The following is a 21,902-nucleotide window of genomic DNA, read 5'->3' as shown; positions in this document are numbered from 1 at the left end:
TGTAAGTATGTAGCTATTTGAATGAATGAATGAACATTACAAAGTCCAAATTCTCAAGCAACCGCCGTCGGTTCCATTTACTGTCGCCGCACCGCTACAGATTCTGATGCATTATTTGAGAATATTACAACTACAATGAATCATTATTGCTTGATCTTCATAATAAAAATAATTTGCTTCATTTTAATGTTTTAAATTTTGCATGCGATGGCTTTAAATGAATCGAAAGAGACACGATTGCTTCGGTATGTTGTATGCGGCTGCCGGCGCCATACATTCTAAATGCATATTTGAGGAGATGAATATGTTTTACTATAGAAAATGTATATTTACTGTAATCCTTATTAGTTAGTCTTAGTGTTTTAAGCACTTTTTTACAGTTATATGCTTAAATTTTTGCATACGATGGCCTTAAACGAATCGGAAGAGACAAAATTGCTTCGGTATGTTAAATTTACTGTAGCGCATCAGGCATGTTTGCGGAGGCGCGCACGGACGGCTTTCAAGCCATTCTGCGCAAACGGGTGGCCTCGTTGGCGCACAGGTCGCGGACCAGCTCCAATAGTATCCTCAACGCATTAGCAAATCGTTTAGACTGCCCACTCACTAAAGCGCTTCTCGACCTACATGTTAGACCACAGAGCTTGCGGACTGTATAAATTAAATAACTTTTTAATTAATAGTTCATGTTAGTTAAGTGCCAACATTTGTGTTGATGTTTAAAATTTCAAATTTCAGGCACACGTCGGACATTTCTTTTTATTTACTTTATTTTATTGAATGAATTTAATTTAATATTTAATTTATTATATAATATTAATATTCACAAATTATTTTATACTATATTAATTTTAATTTAATTTAATTTGAAATTTGAAATTTTGAATTTAATTTAATTTGATATAATTTAATTTAGTTTGATTTAATTTAATTTAATTCGTATTTATTTTGTTTTAATTGTTTTGTTTTGATTTAATTTTAAATTAATAATTGAATTCTATAGCTTTAATTTTAAATATAAGTGTAACGTAATGTAACAATATGGACTGTTATGTCTGAAATAAACGAATACAATACAATACAAATTGCGACGGCGGCGCCTTACATTCTAATGCATATTGGAGGAGATGAATATATTATGTTTTAGTATAGAAAATGTATATTTATTGTAATCTTTATTAGTTAGTCTTAGTGATAGTTTTAGTAATTTTTGATGGTTTTATGCTTTAATTTTATCATATGATTGCCTCAAACGAATCGAAAGAGTCACGATTGCCAACAAGTTTCAGTACATTGCCATCCGTTGCCGCCGCCATAGTTTCTAATGCATTATTTCATAAGATGAATAAGTTTTACTATGGATAATGTATATTTATTTTAATCCTTATTAGTTAATCTTAGTGTTTTAAGTAATTTTTGACAGTTTTATGCTTTAATTTTTGCATACGATGTCCTCAAATATGAACAAGCACTAAATTTTTGTAAAAAATGCCACATTATTGAATATTTCCAGCTGGTCATAAATAAATATGTTAGTCTTTTATAATATTTCGATAATTTAACACTAGATCTATCTAACAATACCATTTTATGGTACAGCACAATACAATTTTTGTGAGTACTTGCTAAACAAACACTACAAAAAATGACATTTTTGGCCCGAATGGAACGCTTTTACTGCAAAAGTGGCTCCATCTGTATCAGCAAATTATGTATATCCGAGTAATGGCTACTTTCCTCTATACAGTCATATTAAAATTGTCTGTGTAGGTATTATAGTTACAGAGATATAAGCCGCTGCGCCATAACACTTTTCGTTACACCTGGTTTTCGGTCCGGTCACTCTACTACGGGTTTTTAAAGACGTTCACCTAACGTTTCACGTCAAAACAGTAAATAAGAACATGAAAAAAAAACAAACAATAAAGTTAATGATATCAATATCAATAAATAATAATGTTTTTCAAAAATATATTAAGCGTTTTTTTTTACATTCACTCACTCATTTCATTCATTAATTTTTTTTGCAATCAGTACTAATCTTCATTTAGCTGTGTGTGTTATCATTCACTTCAACCTCCGTGGAATTACCTATACCTATTTCTTTTATATGAATATAGTTCTATGCTATCACTATATAAATATAGAATATTTGGAAACACTTTAATAAAAATTCCATACAATAAATATCATAAACTAGGCAATTAAAAGGAATACTAAAAATAATCGATGGAATCAGGCGTTACTTTGCGGAAATCCATGTTAATCGTAAACTAGAACTTTCCTTTGCTAATCCGCGAATAACAATAATTAAGATAAAAAAAAGATAAGATAATCATTTATTTGTTTGCTACAATACACACCAAAATTAAACAATTAAAACAAAAATAAACAATAAAAAGTACTAACACTACAGAAAAAACAACAATAGCATACATTAAAATATGGGTGGGTTTGCTGTGTGCGTTGCAGCAAAAACAAAAGGGTCCTGGCTCAGTTATATGCTCCACTCTTTCGGGCGAAGCAACTGGTAATTCTGCTAGAACCCAGGTCACTAACAGATCGTTGTACAAAAAAAAATTTAAAAAAAAAAGTAATAATAATAGTAATAGTTTGCCTATGTCTAAACGATTGCATTATAGTAACATGACATAAACATAAATTGCAAAAAATAAAATTACAAGGAGTGTGCGTGTGTGTGTGACTGTGTGTGTGTCTGTGTGTGTGTGTGTGTGTGTGTGTGTGTGTGTGTGTGTGTGTGTGTGTACACTAAAAACAGACCAGACTAGATTAGATCCGGTAATCTGCAACCAAGTACCCGTATGGGATTCCTAAATTTTGCTTGTCCAGTAGGTATTTTTTGAAATGAAATTTGAATGAATTCTTAGTCTTAAGGCATCTTAATGGTGGAGGGATATTATTCCAGCATTTGGTTGCGAGATACCGGAAGCACCCAGTAAAGGCTACAGTTTTGTGTGGATGTGTTTCCAAAAGGCAGCGCCTAGTTGCTCTAGTACCGTGTCGTGTATGAAATGAGGAAACGCGTATTTTTGCATGCAAATAGTCAGGAGTCTTATCATTCATGACACCGAACAAAAGACTTGCAAGGTGTAGGTGTCTGCGAGACGACATATTTAGTATTGAAGCCTTATTTAAATATGGCGTTATGTGACTTCTAGGCGGAATTGAAAAGCAAAAACGGTAACAGGCATTCTGTACTCGTTGTACAAGACGACGTGTTTTGTCTTGTAGACGTGGACCATACACTATGTCTCCGTAATTCAGCTTAGACAGAACCAGTGATTCACATAAAATCTTACGTACTTCCTCACTCAAAAGATTTCGTATTTGGTATAAAACCTTTAGGCGAAAGAAGCAGGATTTGACCAACTCTCTCACATGTTTTTCGAACCGCAACTGACCGTCGATCACAAGCCCTAGGTTTCTAGCTTCCTCCACACGTTCTATTATTGAACCTTCTATACTTATTTCTGGTTGACGGTCGAGGACTTTTGCTATCTGTACTTTTGAACCTAAAATCATGAACTTGGACTTGAGAGGGTTGAGCAGTAATCCATTTTTATCAGCCCAAGTGGATATACTTTTAAGATCTGTATTTATATTGTTAATGGCCTGAGGTAGATCACTAGGTGGGTCGAAAAGTATAATTGGACGTCATCTGCATAAAGATGATATTTGCAGTATTTAATATGGTTTACTATATCTGCGCTGTAAATAATAAATAGCAATGGTCCAAGTATGGAACCCTGGGGGACTCCCCGTGTTAAAGGTCTAGCATCAGATACCATTAATGAACCACTTTCCCTTAAAATTTTTACAGACTGAGTTCGTCCCTCAAGATAACTTTTGAACCAAGCCAGTGAATTCAAGTCTAATCCATAGTAACTCAGTTTTGAGAGTAGTAAGTCAACATTTATACAGTCAAAGGCGCGCGAGAAATCTAAAAGTACCAAACATGTGGCTTTACCCGTGTCTTGTTCAGAGAGCACATTATCAACCACGTCAATTAAAGCCGTTATGGTCCCCCTTCCCTTACGGAAGCCAGATTGCATCTGAGGCAGGATATTTGTATCTTCTACATACTTATATAATTGTTCAAAAACAGCTTTTTCTAATATTTTCGACAAGAACGGCAATATGCTTATTGGCCTGAGGTCTTTCAGTTGCGATGCGTTATTCACTTTAGGCAATGGGGTTACCAGCGCAGATTTCCAAATAGCTGGCACCTCACAGGTAACAATTGACCTATTAATAATAGCTGTGATCACAGATAATGTGCGCGGTAATGTGAGTACAATCATGTCCCTACAGATGGAGTCAACGCCAACCGCATTACTTGTAACAGACAGTATGTATTTTCCAACTTGTTGCTCGTTGACTGGTCCAAGGGTGAAAACAGAATTGCCAAAACGGTCATACTGAAAGCCCGATATTGTAGACTGCGTAACCTTATCACAACTTGGAACATTAAGAAAATGGTCATTGATTACGTTTGGATTATTAAAACAATCAGAGAGAGGTCGGTCATTAGAGTCATCATATAAAACGGTATTTTTTAGATTTTTCCACAAAGATTTCGAATCCTTATATTGGGAATTTATTTTGTGATTATAATAAGCTTGCTTTTCACGAAAAATACTCTGAACAACAAGTTTTTTAAATCATTGTAGTATTTTTTACTGCTATCTGATTTGGACTGCCTATATTTCAAGTGTGCCTCATTTCGTTTCGCAATCATGACCTTAATAGTTTCAGTTATCCATGGAAGATTATAATTTTGTCTTATTTTTAAGGATTTTATTGGCGCGTGCTTATCAAACAGCGCGAGCAATAATTTATTAAACATTTCTAACATATGCTCTACTGAGCTGCAATTTAATACAGATTCCCAGTGTATAGACTGCAAATCCTTATCAAATTCAGCATGCATGCATATATGTAATGGATTTAGAAATTGTTTTAGGTTTTTTAATCGACACAGTAGCTATAACCATACAGTGACCCAGAGAACCTGTTATGTTTGAGACGCACACATCGCAGACTGGAGCATTCGTACATACAACGTCAATTAGGGTTTCATTGTCGACTGAGTAATGCGTAGGTTCTGTTACTACTTGTTTCATATCTAGACAATCCAGAAAACAAGTGAATTTTGTCACATTACTATTACAGGTATCGAGCATATTTATGTTAAAATCTCCAAGTAAAATTACATAGTCATGCTTGGAAAAGTGACTTATAGATTCTGTCAAAGAATCAAAAAATAAATCAGTGTTTACCCAATTTGGCCGATACGCTGTACCTACTATAAAACTACGACGATTAATTGTCATACTTAACCACATCTGCTCAATATTTGCAACGGGGTGGGTAGATAGGCGCGCGCGAACACCGCGTTTGATGTAAAAGCTTACCCCACCGCCGCGCCCTCCGCGCATCGCAGTAGGTCGCGGGCTGTTGAGAAATTTATATCCAGGAACCGCCGGCGCACGTTTTTCTTGGCCATGTCCTATCCACGATTCGTTGATTGCGACTATGTCTGCGTCATATTTATTCATCACAATTAAAAAGTCGTCGTGTCCGGTTGCAAGGGACCCCGCGTTAAAGAGACCTAATTTTAAGAAACATGTTTTATTAGTGCCCGTCACTAGTTATACCATGTAATATCTGGTTAGTAAAGCGATACAATAGCGCACAACGCGGTAGTATAACCTCAAATACTGGTTCAATATTAGCTATCAGTGTTATCATATGTACGTGGATGTGGTAATAAGTGTGTCTCAGGCAGTTAAAAGTGATGTATAGTGCATAAAATATGGCATAAAGTGTGTTATAACGGGTGAATACTGTGACAAAAGCTTTTAAATGTGTGTGTAGATCCATGGTGGTTGTTATCAGTGCAACGCATTCAACAAACAAGTTTAAAATAAGCAAATTGTTACACATACAAGATTCAAGGTTATTCAATCTATTTATATGTTCAAAATATATTAAAAATAATAAAAATTGTGCGTCGGAAAACAATTCAAAATCAATCGTGTAACTATAGTGTACGTTATTAAGTGTAAATTCTAAAACATACTTTTTAGACATGAGATCAAATATCGAGTGTCCCAAAAACACGGCTTAAATCTAGTTCTGTTTGTATACGATATCGCGGAGTTTCCGAACCTGGACGTTGGCGCACGTAAATCCTACCATCGCGGGTCCATACATATCGCCAACCGTAGTGTTCTTTTAGCTGCCTCGCCTTCTGGAACAGTTTTCGGTTGAAGGAAGTCAGGCGCTCGTTAACATAGAAGCGGCAGTTATGGCCCGGCAGGCCAGTGCCCTCCGTGGTGGCTCCGCGACGTACCCGCGCCGCCTGCAGCAGCCGGTCGCGCACGGCGCGGCGCGCCAGGCGCACCACCAGCGGCCGCGGGCGGGCCGGCGGGCCCTGGACGCCCTCGCTCAGCTGCACGGCGCGCCCCACACGGACCGCGTCGACGATGTCGTGCTCCGAGAGTGAGACCCCGAGTTTCTGGCCCAAGGTAGTGACTATGTGCACGGCGTTCTCTCCGCATTGTTCAGGTACGCTAGATATTTCTATGTCGTTCAACAACGACTCCTGGTCTCTATTATTTATTTCCATTCTCAATTGGTCAATAGTCTCTTGAAGCGACTTATCCATGTTCTGACTTTCACAAATGTTTGAGGTGTTGTTTTCAAGTTTTTCGACGCGAGTATATAAACTATCAATACGCCCATCACATTGTTCAATTTTAGCGGTCAGATCCTTCATACTCGTACGAAGAGCCTTAATTTCGTAACTCATAGCTCGCATTTCTTCGCGAAAAAGACGAAACTCAATCACCAACTGCTGAACATCGTTACCACCAGTAGTGTCAAACAAAGCCCCATACCTAGTGGTGTCGTTTAAGCCTTGGCTTTCTGTATAGGACATATCCATGGCTGAGCTATCGAGCTCGCGGGCCCCGGCTCCCCGGGAGCAGGCGGCTCCTCTGTGCAATGTCACATTGGCGTTGTCGCCGCGCACCGGTGTATTAGTGTTGTCTAACCTAGGTTCGGAGCTTTTACATTCCACACACTTCCACGAATATTGTAATGCAGGTCCCATTGAGTCAAAAAAGGCATTTGAACAGTTTGCGCAAAGCAGACAGTACGATTTTCGGCAGTTATGACAATTCAAAAGTCTCGCATCGCTTAAGTTGTTGAAACATCCCGCACACGCTGCCATTGCAAAATGTAACTTATGCGTCCGTAATAAAGTCGGAAGTTCCAGTGGCTGTCACTGACACACTGAATACGCGCGCACGCGGATACCAACAGCTGATTGGCTGACAGCGGTCAGCTGACTCGCACGAATATAAGACTGTTTCAACGACTACTCGTCGATTTTAAACTGTAATATCTTTTAACACGTTAACGATTATGCACCAAACACTATTTATTTCGTTTATCACTGACGTTAACTCTTAGTTGTTCACTACTTGAAGGTGACAAAACAACTTTTATAATTATTATAGGCAATAAACACGGAGCTATCTAAAAGTTCAGTTGACAGTTTGACGTCTGTCACGTGACCATTATTCGCGGATTAGCAAAGGAAAGTTCTAGTTTACGAGAATATTAAAAATCTAATTCTAAAGAGGGCTCCTGCGGCATAGTGCCCATGATGCTGGCAGCATTTCCTCGCTGAATTGCAATACTTATACATATTTCAAGTTAAACACAAACCCGAAAACACCTCATTACAACTCCAGCTTCTCTTAAAAACTCTTTATAATACGTGTTTAAAATGTTGCGAAAATATTTAAAAACAGAGCCGCGAGCGTCGAGAGCTCTTGACCTGCCCTCGTTGTGTCCTATGTCTGTCTCTTTCTGTACTACGCGGGCAGAGAGGGAATACCGAGAGTGCTGGTTCAGTGTTTTGTTTGTTGAGAAGGTCGAGAGCGATTAATAGTTGAGGTTTTAGCTATGTTTAAGAGATACATATGTTCATACTTAGGTACTCAATTCCGTATTCCCTTATGTGATCCCATCGTCGACTTTTTTTACGACACCACGGGAATAAAAGATAGGGAGGTATGTATGTACAAGTATGGTATTTAAGAGATAAATAAAATAATTACTAACTACTTTTTTAAACAATGTAAAATACTTGAACTTATTACACAACAATTGCTTTGCTATAAAAAAAAAACAAAAAATACACTACGTAAAGTAATATTTATAACACTTAAATAAAAAATAATTATATTAAATTTTTATTGAAGTGTTTTAAAATGAAAACTTAAAAAAATCTAGATATTATTACAAATTGTAATTGTCAAAAGTTTCTGACACCGAATGAAAATAATTTCAGCGTTCTTATTATAAATTATTATGCAAAATTTTAAACTCATAAAATATGTTCTAAAATGGCCCTAAATATTTATATTTAATTATAATTGAATCATTTATTTGCTGTAGGTATTATATTTTGACAACAGTATTAAATGAGATCTCACTGCACCCGCAAATCAAACCTAGTACTCTAACTTAATGAAATTGGTCACTAAAGCAATTACATGAAGTTATTACTTCAGATAATAAGACATCACTGACGATTTAACCTAATTATATCCAATAAATGTTTAATAAAACATTTATTGGATATAATTAGGTAATAATATAATTGGGTAATAACCCAATCACCACAGAACCAACTTTAATTAGCAATGAATCAGAAGGCTAATCAACCATCAAATAAGATCGGCGATCCAATTGACGATCCCAGTTTACGAAGTTTCCAAACATCTTCTTTATTAACAAAAGGACCTATATGAAATACTCTCACAAGTCTCATAAATATTAGCACATTCTCACAAAGATTGAGTCCCACGGTACGGTAGGGGAGATCCGCCACGAAACGGACATTTAACTTTGAAGCAAGATTACATAATATACTTTGTTAAAAACTTAGGAACGCGTTGATTATCCTTATGAATGTTTTTAAATTAAAGGAAAAATGGAAAAATTCACACTTTCGGTAGCACTCGAACCTGCGAACTCTGGCCTTGCCGGGGCCATCACGCTTCCAACTGCGCCACGGAGGCCCCGGCAAGACCAGAGGTCGCAGGTTCGAGTCCTGCCGAAGGTGTGAATTTTTCCTTTAATTTCAAAAACATGTAATATCGCACGCAGACGTTTCTTCTTGTACTAGGCTGTTTTAAAGCTCTTTTTACTAACCCTAATTAAGATAATTAATTGTACAATTTCATTTAAAATATAAGTTATAAACCCCAAAATAGTTCAATTTCAGCACCAAAGTCCTTAAGCCAAACTTCTTAACTCGCGCACTCAAGTTTAATTCATAATGAATAGCGCAAGACAACTTGGCTTAACTCTGTTGTGTGCAGAACTCTGGGATACCCCCATTTGCCAGAATTTCATTTGCCATAATTTTATTTGCCATCCTATTCAACAATCATAATATTGTTTCTCATAACATCTTATGCCATAATCATTGTTTACTATATTAATCTAGTGCCAGAAACTTTGTTTCCCATAAAGTCAGTTTCCATAATGTCATTTGTCAGAATCATCGAAATCCGTAATTACCACATTCCATACCATCATTTGTCATACAAATTAGCGTCCAGAAAAGTCAATTTCCATAATGTGCTTTGGCAGAATCGAAAACTACTATAATAGGTACTAGAAGGACTAGAGAATGAAACTGCTATCAGAAAGTAGGTTAGGTTAGGTTAGAACTGTGACCCCCTGGAAAATGAAACTGCTATCAGAAAGTAGGTTAGGTTAGGTTAGAACTGTGAACCTCTGGAAAAGGAAACTGCTTGAAAAGTAGGTTAGGTTAGGTTAGAACTGTGACCCCCCGGAAAATGAAAATACTATCAGACAGTAGGTTAGGTTAGGTTAGGTTAGAACTGCAACCCCCTGGAAAATTAAACTGCTATCAGAAAGTAGGTTAGGTTAGGTTAGAACTGTGACCCCCTGGAGAATGAAACTGCTGGAAAAGTAGGTTAGGTTAGGTTAGAACTGTGACCCCTGGAAAATGAAACTGCTATCAGAAAGTAGGTTAGGTTAGGTAATAATATGGGCAACAATTAATATGGCAATAATTGCTTATGGCGTTTGAATATTCTATGAAACCATATTATTGCACTTAATAATATGGCTAATAAATAGTATGGCATTGTATGATTATGGAAGGTAATATTCGGATAAACAACGAGTATGTCATATGATTTTTATGGTAAACAAATCATTCGGGCAAATGAAATTCAGGCAAGTTAGATTCGGGCAAATGAATATTATGTTAAATGACTGTCGGGCAAACAATAGACAACCGCAGAACTCTGTTAGTTGAACAGAACCTTTGACACCAGAAGGCGTATTATGCTTCCCATTTCATCACTTATCCACGTGGATATGACATCTGTCACTCTCACTATGACCAGGGGCGGCTCACTCCGCGATTCTATCGCCGCGCTACAAGTACATGCTAGCGGCCGCGAGTTCGCGGCCTAATCAGGGGTGACGCGCGTTCTCACGGAACGCACGTTCGGACTTTCTATTGTTACTTTACGTCGCGATTTACTTTTTAAGGTATATATACGACGTCCGCGTGTGGAACGGCTAATAATGCTCAGTTAAATAAACGTCATGAATAAAATAGGACAATCTTACATAAATCTACTATTGATTAAGTCCCACGGAAAAGTTCAGTAAGGCTTGTGATGTTGGGACTTAAACAAAAAAATATATAAATAATATAGACCTAAAATGGGTTAAAATGTGGCGTAGGCGAGGGGCTGGCAACCTTTCACTGCAATGTCACAATTTCGTTTTATTTCAACCCCTTTTTGCCAAGAGTGGCACTGAAACCTGAGTGGTTCATGTGCTCTGCCTGCCCCTTTATGGGATACAGGCGTGATTGTATGTATGTATGTATAGACCTAAAAAGTATATAGACCAAAAATGTATATAGACCTAAAAAGTACCCAAGACTTGAATATATAACATTTTATTTGAGTATTAATTCGTTTTAAACCATAGGCAACCCTGTCGTCTGACGCTGCGCACGTGCGGCTCGTTTCTTTGATAGAATTTTGTAGGCATTTAAAAAGGCGGCATTTCGTGAACATCAAAGCAGTGGGCCTTCTGTACTTGTACTATTATATATTCTGTGCATACGTGACGGATTCTTTATCCATATAGATAGGTGATAAAATTGGAAGAATAATAGGTCCACAGGGTACGTTGCCAAAATGCACAAACGCTCACTATAACATCTGTTTCGTAGCTGTCTCTATCGCTCTTGCGCGACAGAGCCAGACTGCATTTCTGTCGGCGTCTGGCGTCGGCTATTGCCTTTCGGCTACGCCGGCTGGTAATAAGTACTCGTGACATGACTTTCTGGTTAATTTTGTAAAGGTCATTACATATTTTTAAATTAAAGGAAAAATATGTAATATCCCTCGCAGACGTTTCTGCATGATAAAAAATAAATTTGTAAAGGTCAATTTTGTAAGGCCTGAGTGGACGCTAACGGCTCAGCCACGACATTGGTCTAAGCGCGACAGCGGTGAACGGCGGCCATACATTGGAGCGAGACACGGCGATGGGACTTTTCATTCGCACATATCGCTGCCGCTCACCCGGCTCACCGCTGTCGCGCTTAGACCAATGTCGTGGCCGGGCCGTAAGAGCGGAGCTTTCGGCGGTGCGTGCAGTGGGGCGAGCGAGCGTGCGTTCACCCTATGCAGCGTCGGGCCAAGCATGCGGCATAAGAAACAATTAAATAAATAAATAATAAATAAATAAAGTGTAAGTGTAAGTAAGTAAGTAAGTGCTTTATTTGTAAATATAGGTTACAGTGGTGGTCAGTTATCATATATGGTACAGTTTCACTATATTTTACCAGTTGGCGTACAAAAACATTAAACTTAATACTAGAAATTAGACTATCCTGTACAAGTATTAACACAATCTTACAGCTTAACTAAATAAATATTATAGGACATTCTTACACAGATTGATTGAGGCCCACGGTAAGCTCAAGAAGGCTTGTGCTGTGGGTACTCAGACAACGATATATATAATATATAAATACTTATATACATAGAAAACATCCATGACTCAGGAACAAATATCTGTGCTCATCACACTAATAAATGCCCTTACCGGGATTCGAACAATTGAAGCTCATACAAGTGTCCTGCGTCGACGCTGCATAGGGTATGCACGCTCACCCGCCCCGCCGCACGCCTCACCAAACGCTCCGCTCGCACCGAGCGTCCACTCAAACAGGCAAGCATGGTCGCGTGATAAATGATAAAATATCCGGCTGACCGTTGCGCGACCGTCGCCGTCGCGTCTCATACTTCCATATCGATAAGGTTTGATTTCGTATGCGTCGCATCGCCGTCGCGCGACCATCGCGCGACTGTCGCCCACGCAAGCCACTGCGTTAGACCGTTTTCACATTATCCGATCCGATATCGGATGTCGGAAGGATTTCAATAGAAAAAATCCAAGATGGCGCCTGTAATGTATGGATTATCGGTCCGATATCCGATATCGGATCGGATAATGTGAAAACGCACTAAGGGATATAGGGACGCACCGATGTGATACAGTTTATCCAACTAGTGTGCTACGCCCGCAGGATTTACACTTTCACTTAGACGAACTTAGTGCTAATAAATAGTGTTTAAAAATAGGTACATAACACGATGTACACACACACGTATGTTTTGTAGCGAACCAAACCAGGAAAACATATACATATAAACTTACATACAACTAAAAAAAAAACAATTTATTCGTAAGGTTATAAAATCGTATCTCAATAGGAACCTATATATCGCCACACTTGAAGCGTGAGTAATACCAAAGAGGATCGAGTATTAAAGAGCGTTACTGTCAAAGTAAAATGTGTAATCACAGCGCATAGACTGCCATCTCTCGACACAAGCTTAAAACTTTTGAACCTCAGTTTTGACAATTTGGCCCATATTCTTAGCTTGATATGTTTTAAAATGTCAAATATTAATATTAGCGCCATCTAGCCGAGCGTACCCCAAAGGTGTATCGCCATCTAGCTCACCGTACTTTTTCCTGTATGGTTTTGGGGTACATTTTTTTCTTAGACTTTATCTGTCTATACGAAGTTATATAGGTATTTGGTAATACCAAGTAATACTTAACTAAGCTCAGAATTCAGAACTATAACCTAATTTTTCCCTAAATCCACTTTCAACACAACAGACAGTTATCAAACTAATAAACAGGATCTATGAATGAGAACTTTACTACAATGCAAAACATCTCATTTACCCACTACATCTCTGGAAATACGCCCTTTCCGCACAAGGGGGCAAAGCGGGAGTTTATTCACCAGTCTGCAATCAAACTTTTAATTACCCTTTAGTTACCTCGGGTTAAAATGAGCTGAAGAAATTCACAGCTATTTATGTGGGAAAATGTAATTTTAGCTGTAGTTACTAATATTATGCACAAAATATTTGTTTTGAAAATTAGAATATGGTATGTACTTAGATTACGTTGCGACGTTGCTTGGAGTAACCTACTCGTACGTGAGCATTTCTTTTTTTTTTTTGCCAAGAAAAAATGTTTGATTGTTTTAGGTAATTTTATATCAATTGTACTCAGAATCACGAGTACTTTCAATCTCACTGGGAGACAAAAAGTGTCCCAGAATTTCCATACATTTTTGTTACTTTCCTCTTTTGTTACCCCAGACAACATGTACGGAAAATGGTAACAAAATAAGAAAAAATCGTATGGGACAATTTTTTAACTACTAGGATTGAAAATGCTAGTAATTCTGAGTAGAAATAGCATATTGTTTTTCAAAATTTTTTCTCATAAAAGTGGCAAAAAAAAAAGAAATGCTCACCTATGTCTTTTGTACCTGCCTGAACCAATTTTGAAGTCTCAGATATATTGATGATTTTCAGCATAACTTTTTATCAATAAATTACCCATATTAACAAAACAGCACATACGAGATCATAAGAAGTTTCATAATATAAAAGCTGACGTAAAATCTTTACGAAAACTTTAACTCGCTAGACTTTAAAAAGGTCATTATTAAAATGCCACAGAGACTAATGTTCTATGCTCTCTTTGGTAATGCGAGTCAAAATGGCGGACAAAGTTCTAAGCTTATAGCTGAATCTTTGCAACTTTGTCAATGTTTGTGGGATGTGGTATGTTGGGTATCCCAAAAATACGCGTCAGTGAAGTTGGATGAAGCATGAATAAATCTAAATAGGTAATAAACAAAACTATTTCTTTTCTCTTTTGTTCCTAACAGCACCAATGAAATGCCAATGTTTTTGGTAATCTTGAAAAATTTGCTCCCATCTTCCCTAGAGTGAAATAGTTATTTGTTTTACAAGGGGGCAAAGTTGTTGTTTAACCGCACGTGCCAATATTGAAGCCCGAGCAAGCGAAAGATTCCAATATTGAACCGCGAGCGTAGCGAGGGTTTCAAGGCATGAAGGTTAAACAAACTTTGGCGCCGAGTGAAACACAACATTTTTCACCACACCAACAACGAACAAAATACTTGCTATAAAACATCAAACTAAATCAAATTTATCAATTTGTTCAATGTTTATAATTCAAAATCATCTTTTATAGGTAATATCTACCAGCCAGCTCAAGATATGAAGTTAAAATTTTGAAATTACTTTGCACTCTTGTGGATAAAATGCAATTTTGCTATCTGTTTTCGAATAGCAAAGTTAGCCTTTATCAGTTGATGTGGTGAAAAATACTTTTAATAAACTTGGGCATAAAAATTTTGATATCAACTTTACTTGGACAGAGCACCGAGGGCAATATTGTTAATACTTTTAAGTTCAAAATGTTCAAATCCGTGAAGGATCTTTCCGTTTACATCCCTACTTGTGGTTACTGCATCCATTTCAGTCCTCGAACGTGCAACCGCTCAAGCTTGACCTTTTCCACAGACAAGCTAGAATTTGTACAAATATATAAATACTAGTCTTTTTCTACGACTTATTCGTTTGAGTTTAAGTACGGAGCGATCGGCAACAATCTATGCAGCGTAGACTCATCATCATCATCATCATTTCAGCCATTAATCGCCCACTGCTGAGCATAGGCCTCCCGGTCCTGGGCTAATCTCGTCCAGTAGTGCCCCGCAGTTTTTCGAATGTCGAACCCAACGAGCCAACGGATGCCATGCGCACATACATCCGATAGCGGCCACCATTCGGTCAGCGTAGACTTAGGACAATTGTATGGGCTTCAATTGTTTGACAAGCACGTCGCACTCCCAGCCCCGCTGCTTACCCAATATCAGTGTGCCTAGACCTAGACAATCAGAGATTTTGACTAGGTTGTAGTTGTAAAACTGTCCCCATAGAATAGGCGAGACGACTAAAAAATAGTTATTTTCTCAAACATGCAATGAAATATTGTCTTTACGTTCCTTAAAATGCGCTGGGAAGTATCGCTTTTTGGGCGCAACAACTCGAGAGGACTGTAAAGGGATTTCATATTATTTTTGTGTGCCTGCAAAGTAACTTTTTTTTATAAAATATTGTCCTTTAGAGCATTTTTTTTTATTTCATTGTATGTTTGAGAAAAGCACTATACATGCCTCGGCGTGAAAACAGATTCCCGGCCTCGTATCCCTATCCGACCGCGCTCGCACGCTCGGTCGGCCGTATATACCCACTTGGCCGGAAATCCTCATTTTCCCGGCCTCTGATGTAATGTACTATTGTTATACAAGGGGGCAAAGTTGTATTTTAACGCCGAGTGTGGAATTGAAAAACGAGCAAGTGAAAGGATTCTATAGTTGAACCACGAGCGAAGCGAGTGGTTCGAGAATAGAATCCTGAACTTGCGAGTTTTTTAACACACGAGAAGTAAAATACATTTGCACCCGAGTGTAACACAAAACTTTTCCCCTCACTATAGCGAGGAAACTACAACGCAAAAAATGCGTTTATCACTGCTTCCAGTAGTTCCACAGGTGGTAAATCATCTTTATTACTAGATTTACATACTTTTATCAATTTTAAAGCAGTTAATTTGACTTTATTCAAGGTCAATTTACTTTACCCACTAGTGGATAAAATGCGTTTTTACCCGCTGGTATTAAAGAACAAAACACGTGTTTTCGAGCTAGTGAGGGGAAAAATATATAGTTCACATATTTTTTATTTTTTCTCGTAAACGAAAAATGACGACGGTATAGTGCGTTGAAGTTTCGCGTGACGTCACGCCTAGGTACAATTTTTACCTAACAGTGACGTCACAACTGCCGTCCTAAGGTAAAAGGCAGCTATTCGACAAAAGCTAGTTTTGAGATAATCGCAAAAAACCTTCTTTTTTGAATTTCTACAAAACGGATTAACTTTTTTCATTATTTCTTTTTGTACATAGTAGGTATAAGTGTTTACTTATTTTAGACATTATTTGTGTGTTTGTACAGCGACTGGTTTTTTTTTAATTCGATAAAAGCCTTTTTGCATAGTATTAAGCTTCAAAAATGGTAGATATTACTAGTCAAGAAAGCGGTAAAACATGCTTTATACGGTGTTCTAATCTAGGATTTTCTCTTAAACTAGGCTATAACGCCGTATATAATCACATACTATCTTATTGCTTAGCAACAATGCCCATCTAGCACTCGAGATTCTAAGTTAAAGGCAGTATCGTAGTTATTCGGCCTTTTTAATTAGTATCCTAGTGAGTTTTCCAGATTTTCGACTATACTGCTCTGCCGTCCTAAGGTAAAAGGCAGCTATTCGACATTTTGCCGAAATAGACTTATTGTAATATTCGTAATGTACAGGTTAAGCTGCATTGACCATTTTTTTCCGTTTTTCGATATGTTGCCTAGTTTCCGAGAAAATTTCTCTAAAAAGGCAGTATTTGCACTAATTTTCCAAGATTTCCTAGCCAAAAAAGCAGCTATTTAACAAAACTAAGCTAAATCAACGTATATGCAGATATACGTTTTTTTACGCTCTGGTTAGGTTGACATATTATCCAGTATTACTAGCCTAAAAATACGTAAAAGTGAAAAACTAGGCTAAAAATACGTACAAGACGTTATACGTAGTTTCAGCGTAGGATTTTGATAATTTTTTTTAACTGATAGTAGTCTAAAAAAGCGTATATACATTTTTTCTGTAAAAAATGTCAAATACGTCATTTAAGCCTAGTATCGCTCGATTGTTTTACAACACAATATTAGTCTATAAAAACGAATAAGTGTTATACGTTCTTCTTATTTTGTATGGGTGTCATATTAAACGTAAAAAAACTTTTAAAATGAGTGAAAGTGCTGCAAACTAGCCTATAAAACAGTATATGCTCCAACCTTTGTCAATCCACCCGCCAGCCGAAAGATACTTTATGCTATGGAAAAGCCATCAGTGACGAGCTGCGAGCACCGGCGCAGCTTGTGGCTGACAGTACGAGAGCGCAGCTGGCTTTTTTCGCGCGAAATATTGATCGAAACCAAACGAAGTTAGGAAAAATACTGAATGATTGCATTTTTGATATGTTTTAACAATAATAACTATTGTTTACATTTCCTACATCATTTCTATTGTCATTTTTATTCGAGATACAAACATTTAACTCGATTTTCAGATATTATTGCTCGAAAGCAAATACGTCTTTTTAGCGTAGTTTGCGGTGGGAAAGTTGTTCGTATATAGTTTTTTTTGCAGCAAACACTATATAATATGAGGTATATTAATATTCCACGGTTTAAGTATTTAAATACTTAAACCGTGGAATATTAATATACCTCATATTTATCCTTTTTGGTTTAATTTACAGTAAAACAAGTAAATAATTTGCAATTAATGAATGAGAACGTTAGAGATGAATGTTGATATAGAGAGGGAGGGGTAAATCCAAACAACGATGAATGGATTATGTGAAATAGGATATTAGAGAGAAAGATATGAGTGTTGAGATGACGAAAGAGGAGAATGAAAGAGAAAGACCTGTTCTGTGATAAGGGTATGAGGAATAAGAAGGAGAAGTATTGGCAGTAGTCTACATTTTCAACTATGTTTTATTTTACAAACATGGAATATTAATATGAATATAATAGGAAATTGAATATGAAAATAACCATATTTTTAATAACCAGTATCAAAAAGCATAGGCATGTTCGTGTGAAAGTTAGGCCTATATAATAAACTTACGGGGTCATCTGCCACTGTTTCCAGAAAATCCATTAAATGACTATTTTGGTGTAGTCGAATTCAATTTATAACTAATTATTTTGATTGACTTTGATTTTGATACTCTCTATAAACTTTTGGATCGCAATTTTTGTATTGTAACATTGTTGAAGATTTTTATGGTTACTAATCCAGTCATTTCTGAATTGCTCGATGTTATCTGTTTCTTAGCTTAATTCATTTCAGGGTAGTTCGACGGATTTAATGTTTTCGCAACAAACTCGACATCATTCTCTTGATACCAGACCGGTACTTGGCGAGCGTAGTGAAAAGCAGCTTAATCGGACCAGAAGAATATTTGATCCCTGTACTTTCATATACTTAAGCAGAACCTGCTTATGAAGGCATTCCTTCTTGTAAATCTAGGAATGTAAGTTTCCTTAAACAAAAAACGAATGGACAAATTGGTTGCCAAACTGCTTGGATGCGTTTTGGATGTATTTGTTTCATGTATATAACCAGCCGCAGTGAATAACGCTCTTTAGCTTACTGAACTATTGCTACATATTCGCACAATCTCTAATAGAAATTGGTAAAATTGTTTTTTGTTTGCAAACTGTTCGTCACATAATAATTATATTATCTTTTTCTCTAAATTTTTTTATAGAAAAGAGCCAGATTTTTGGAGCGACCATGAAATTCTTCTAAACTGTATGTATAATTCATGCGAAACCATTTGGTAGTAGGTAGTGTAAACTGCTTTCTAACTCACATCTTGTGCGGCCAATTTCATAGTCATCCAAATCCTTTGCAGATAGATTGGTCACAATTAAAACCCGTTGTTGTTCTACCTCTCATCTTGGCATTAAAATTACATAATTATAATTTATTTTGCCTCCAATTCTCAGAAGTGACGCGATAGATTGACATATGACATATGATATAAAAATTGACCTTTTTTCAAAGCAAAATAACAAATTGACCTATTTTATCATTACTTACTAACTTGTTTCCATTAGCAACGTAAGAAAGTTTCCACAAAACTCCGAATTAGTACACGTATGTTTAGTATACAGACGGCACTCTTATCATCTAGGCTTTGAGGAAAAATGACGATTAGATACTAATAATTGACTACTTACTGACTAACTTAAAAGAGCAGGTATTATTGTGTACTGTAAAAGTTTATTATATTATATTTATCACTATCCAAAAAGAATCGATAGATCTAGTTTTTTTTTTAGTAAATAGGGACAGAATGGCGTTTTCTTGTTTCTTTAATACATACGTTTTTAAACGACGTATTTGCATTTTGTTCCAATTTCTTCCAAATATACTAATCTATAAAGCCGTATATACGATTTTTTTGATAGTATGCGTTCTTTTAGACTAGCAGTATAGTCGAAAATCTGGAAAACTCACTAGGATACTAATTAAAAAGGCCGAATAACTACGATACTGCCTTTAACTTAGAATCTCGAGTGCTAGATGGGCATTGTTGCTAAGCAATAAGATAGTATGTGATTATATACGGCGTTATAGCCTAGTTTAAGAGAAAATCCTAGATTAGAACACCGTATAAAGCATGTTTTACCGCTTTCTTGACTAGTAATATCTACCATTTTTGAAGCTTAATACTATGCAAAAAGGCTTTTATCGAATTAAAAAAAAACCAGTCGCTGTACAAACACACAAATAATGTCTAAAATAAGTAAACACTTATACCTACTATGTACAAAAAGAAATAATGAAAAAAGTTAATCCGTTTTGTAGAAATTCAAAAAAGAAGGTTTTTTGCGATTATCTCAAAACTAGCTTTTGTCGAATAGCTGCCTTTTACCTTAGGACGGCAGTGCTAGTCTAAAAGAACGCATACTATCAAAAAAATCGTATATACGGCTTTATAGATTAGTATATTTGGAAGAAATTGGAACAAAATGCAAATACGTCGTTTAAAAACGTATGTATTAAAGAAACAAGAAAACGCCATTCTGTCCCTATTTACTAAAAAAAAAAACTAGATCTATCGATTCTTTTTGGATAGTGATAAATATAATATAATAAACTTTTACAGTACACAATAATACCTGCTCTTTTAAGTTAGTCAGTAAGTAGTCAATTATTAGTATCTAATCGTCATTTTTCCTCAAAGCCTAGATGATAAGAGTGCCGTCTGTATACTAAACATACGTGTACTAATTCGGAGTTTTGTGGAAACTTTCTTACGTTGCTAATGGAAACAAGTTAGTAAGTAATGATAAAATAGGTCAATTTGTTATTTTGCTTTGAAAAAAAGGTCAATTTTTATATCATATGTCATATGTCAATCTATCGCGTCACTTCTGAGAATTGGAGGCAAAATAAATTATAATTATGTAATTTTAATGCCAAGATGAGAGGTAGAACAACAACGGGTTTTAATTGTGACCAATCTATCTGCAAAGGATTTGGATGACTATGAAATTGGCCGCACAAGATGTGAGTTAGAAAGCAGTTTACACTACCTACTACCAAATGGTTTCGCATGAATTATACATACAGTTTAGAAGAATTTCATGGTCGCTCCAAAAATCTGGCTCTTTTCTATAAAAAAATTTAGAGAAAAAGATAATATAATTATTATGTGACGAACAGTTTGCAAACAAAAAACAATTTTACCAATTTCTATTAGAGATTGTGCGAATATGTAGCAATAGTTCAGTAAGCTAAAGAGCGTTATTCACTGCGGCTGGTTATATACATGAAACAAATACATCCAAAACGCATCCAAGCAGTTTGGCAACCAATTTGTCCATTCGTTTTTTGTTTAAGGAAACTTACATTCCTAGATTTACAAGAAGGAATGCCTTCATAAGCAGGTTCTGCTTAAGTATATGAAAGTACAGGGATCAAATATTCTTCTGGTCCGATTAAGCTGCTTTTCACTACGCTCGCCAAGTACCGGTCTGGTATCAAGAGAATGATGTCGAGTTTGTTGCGAAAACATTAAATCCGTCGAACTACCCTGAAATGAATTAAGCTAAGAAACAGATAACATCGAGCAATTCAGAAATGACTGGATTAGTAACCATAAAAATCTTCAACAATGTTACAATACAAAAATTGCGATCCAAAAGTTTATAGAGAGTATCAAAATCAAAGTCAATCAAAATAATTAGTTATAAATTGAATTCGACTACACCAAAATAGTCATTTAATGGATTTTCTGGAAACAGTGGCAGATGACCCCGTAAGTTTATTATATAGGCCTAACTTTCACACGAACATGCCTATGCTTTTTGATACTGGTTATTAAAAATATGGTTATTTTCATATTCAATTTCCTATTATATTCATATTAATATTCCATGTTTGTAAAATAAAACATAGTTGAAAATGTAGACTACTGCCAATACTTCTCCTTCTTATTCCTCATACCCTTATCACAGAACAGGTCTTTCTCTTTCATTCTCCTCTTTCGTCATCTCAACACTCATATCTTTCTCTCTAATATCCTATTTCACATAATCCATTCATCGTTGTTTGGATTTACCCCTCCCTCTCTATATCAACATTCATCTCTAACGTTCTCATTCATTAATTGCAAATTATTTACTTGTTTTACTGTAAATTAAACCAAAAAGGATAAATATGAGGTATATTAATATTCCACGGTTTAAGTAT

General features: G+C 36.3%; 2 protein-coding genes across 2 annotated transcripts in view; both read right to left on the bottom strand.

Annotated features, from left to right (window-relative positions):
* LOC125238447 overlaps positions 1–21,902 on the bottom strand; it is a 205,751-nt gene that overhangs the window by 114,308 nt on the left and 69,541 nt on the right. The gene's annotated exons all lie outside the window — the stretch shown is intronic.
* LOC125238224 lies at positions 2,791–7,138 on the bottom strand. Its single transcript, XM_048145498.1, has 3 exons — positions 6,247–7,138; positions 3,423–3,533; positions 2,791–2,804 (listed from the first exon to the last, which is right to left on the bottom strand). Exons 1-3 carry the CDS (start codon positions 7,136–7,138, stop codon positions 2,791–2,793), a joined length of 1,017 nt encoding a protein of 338 aa, XP_048001455.1.

The sequence above is a fragment of the Leguminivora glycinivorella genome, chromosome 23 (assembly GCF_023078275.1).
Source record: "Leguminivora glycinivorella isolate SPB_JAAS2020 chromosome 23, LegGlyc_1.1, whole genome shotgun sequence".
Classification (NCBI taxonomy): domain Eukaryota; kingdom Metazoa; phylum Arthropoda; class Insecta; order Lepidoptera; family Tortricidae; genus Leguminivora; species Leguminivora glycinivorella.
The sequence above is the reverse complement of the archived record's forward strand: the minus strand, read 5'-3'. Positions and strand labels throughout refer to the sequence as shown.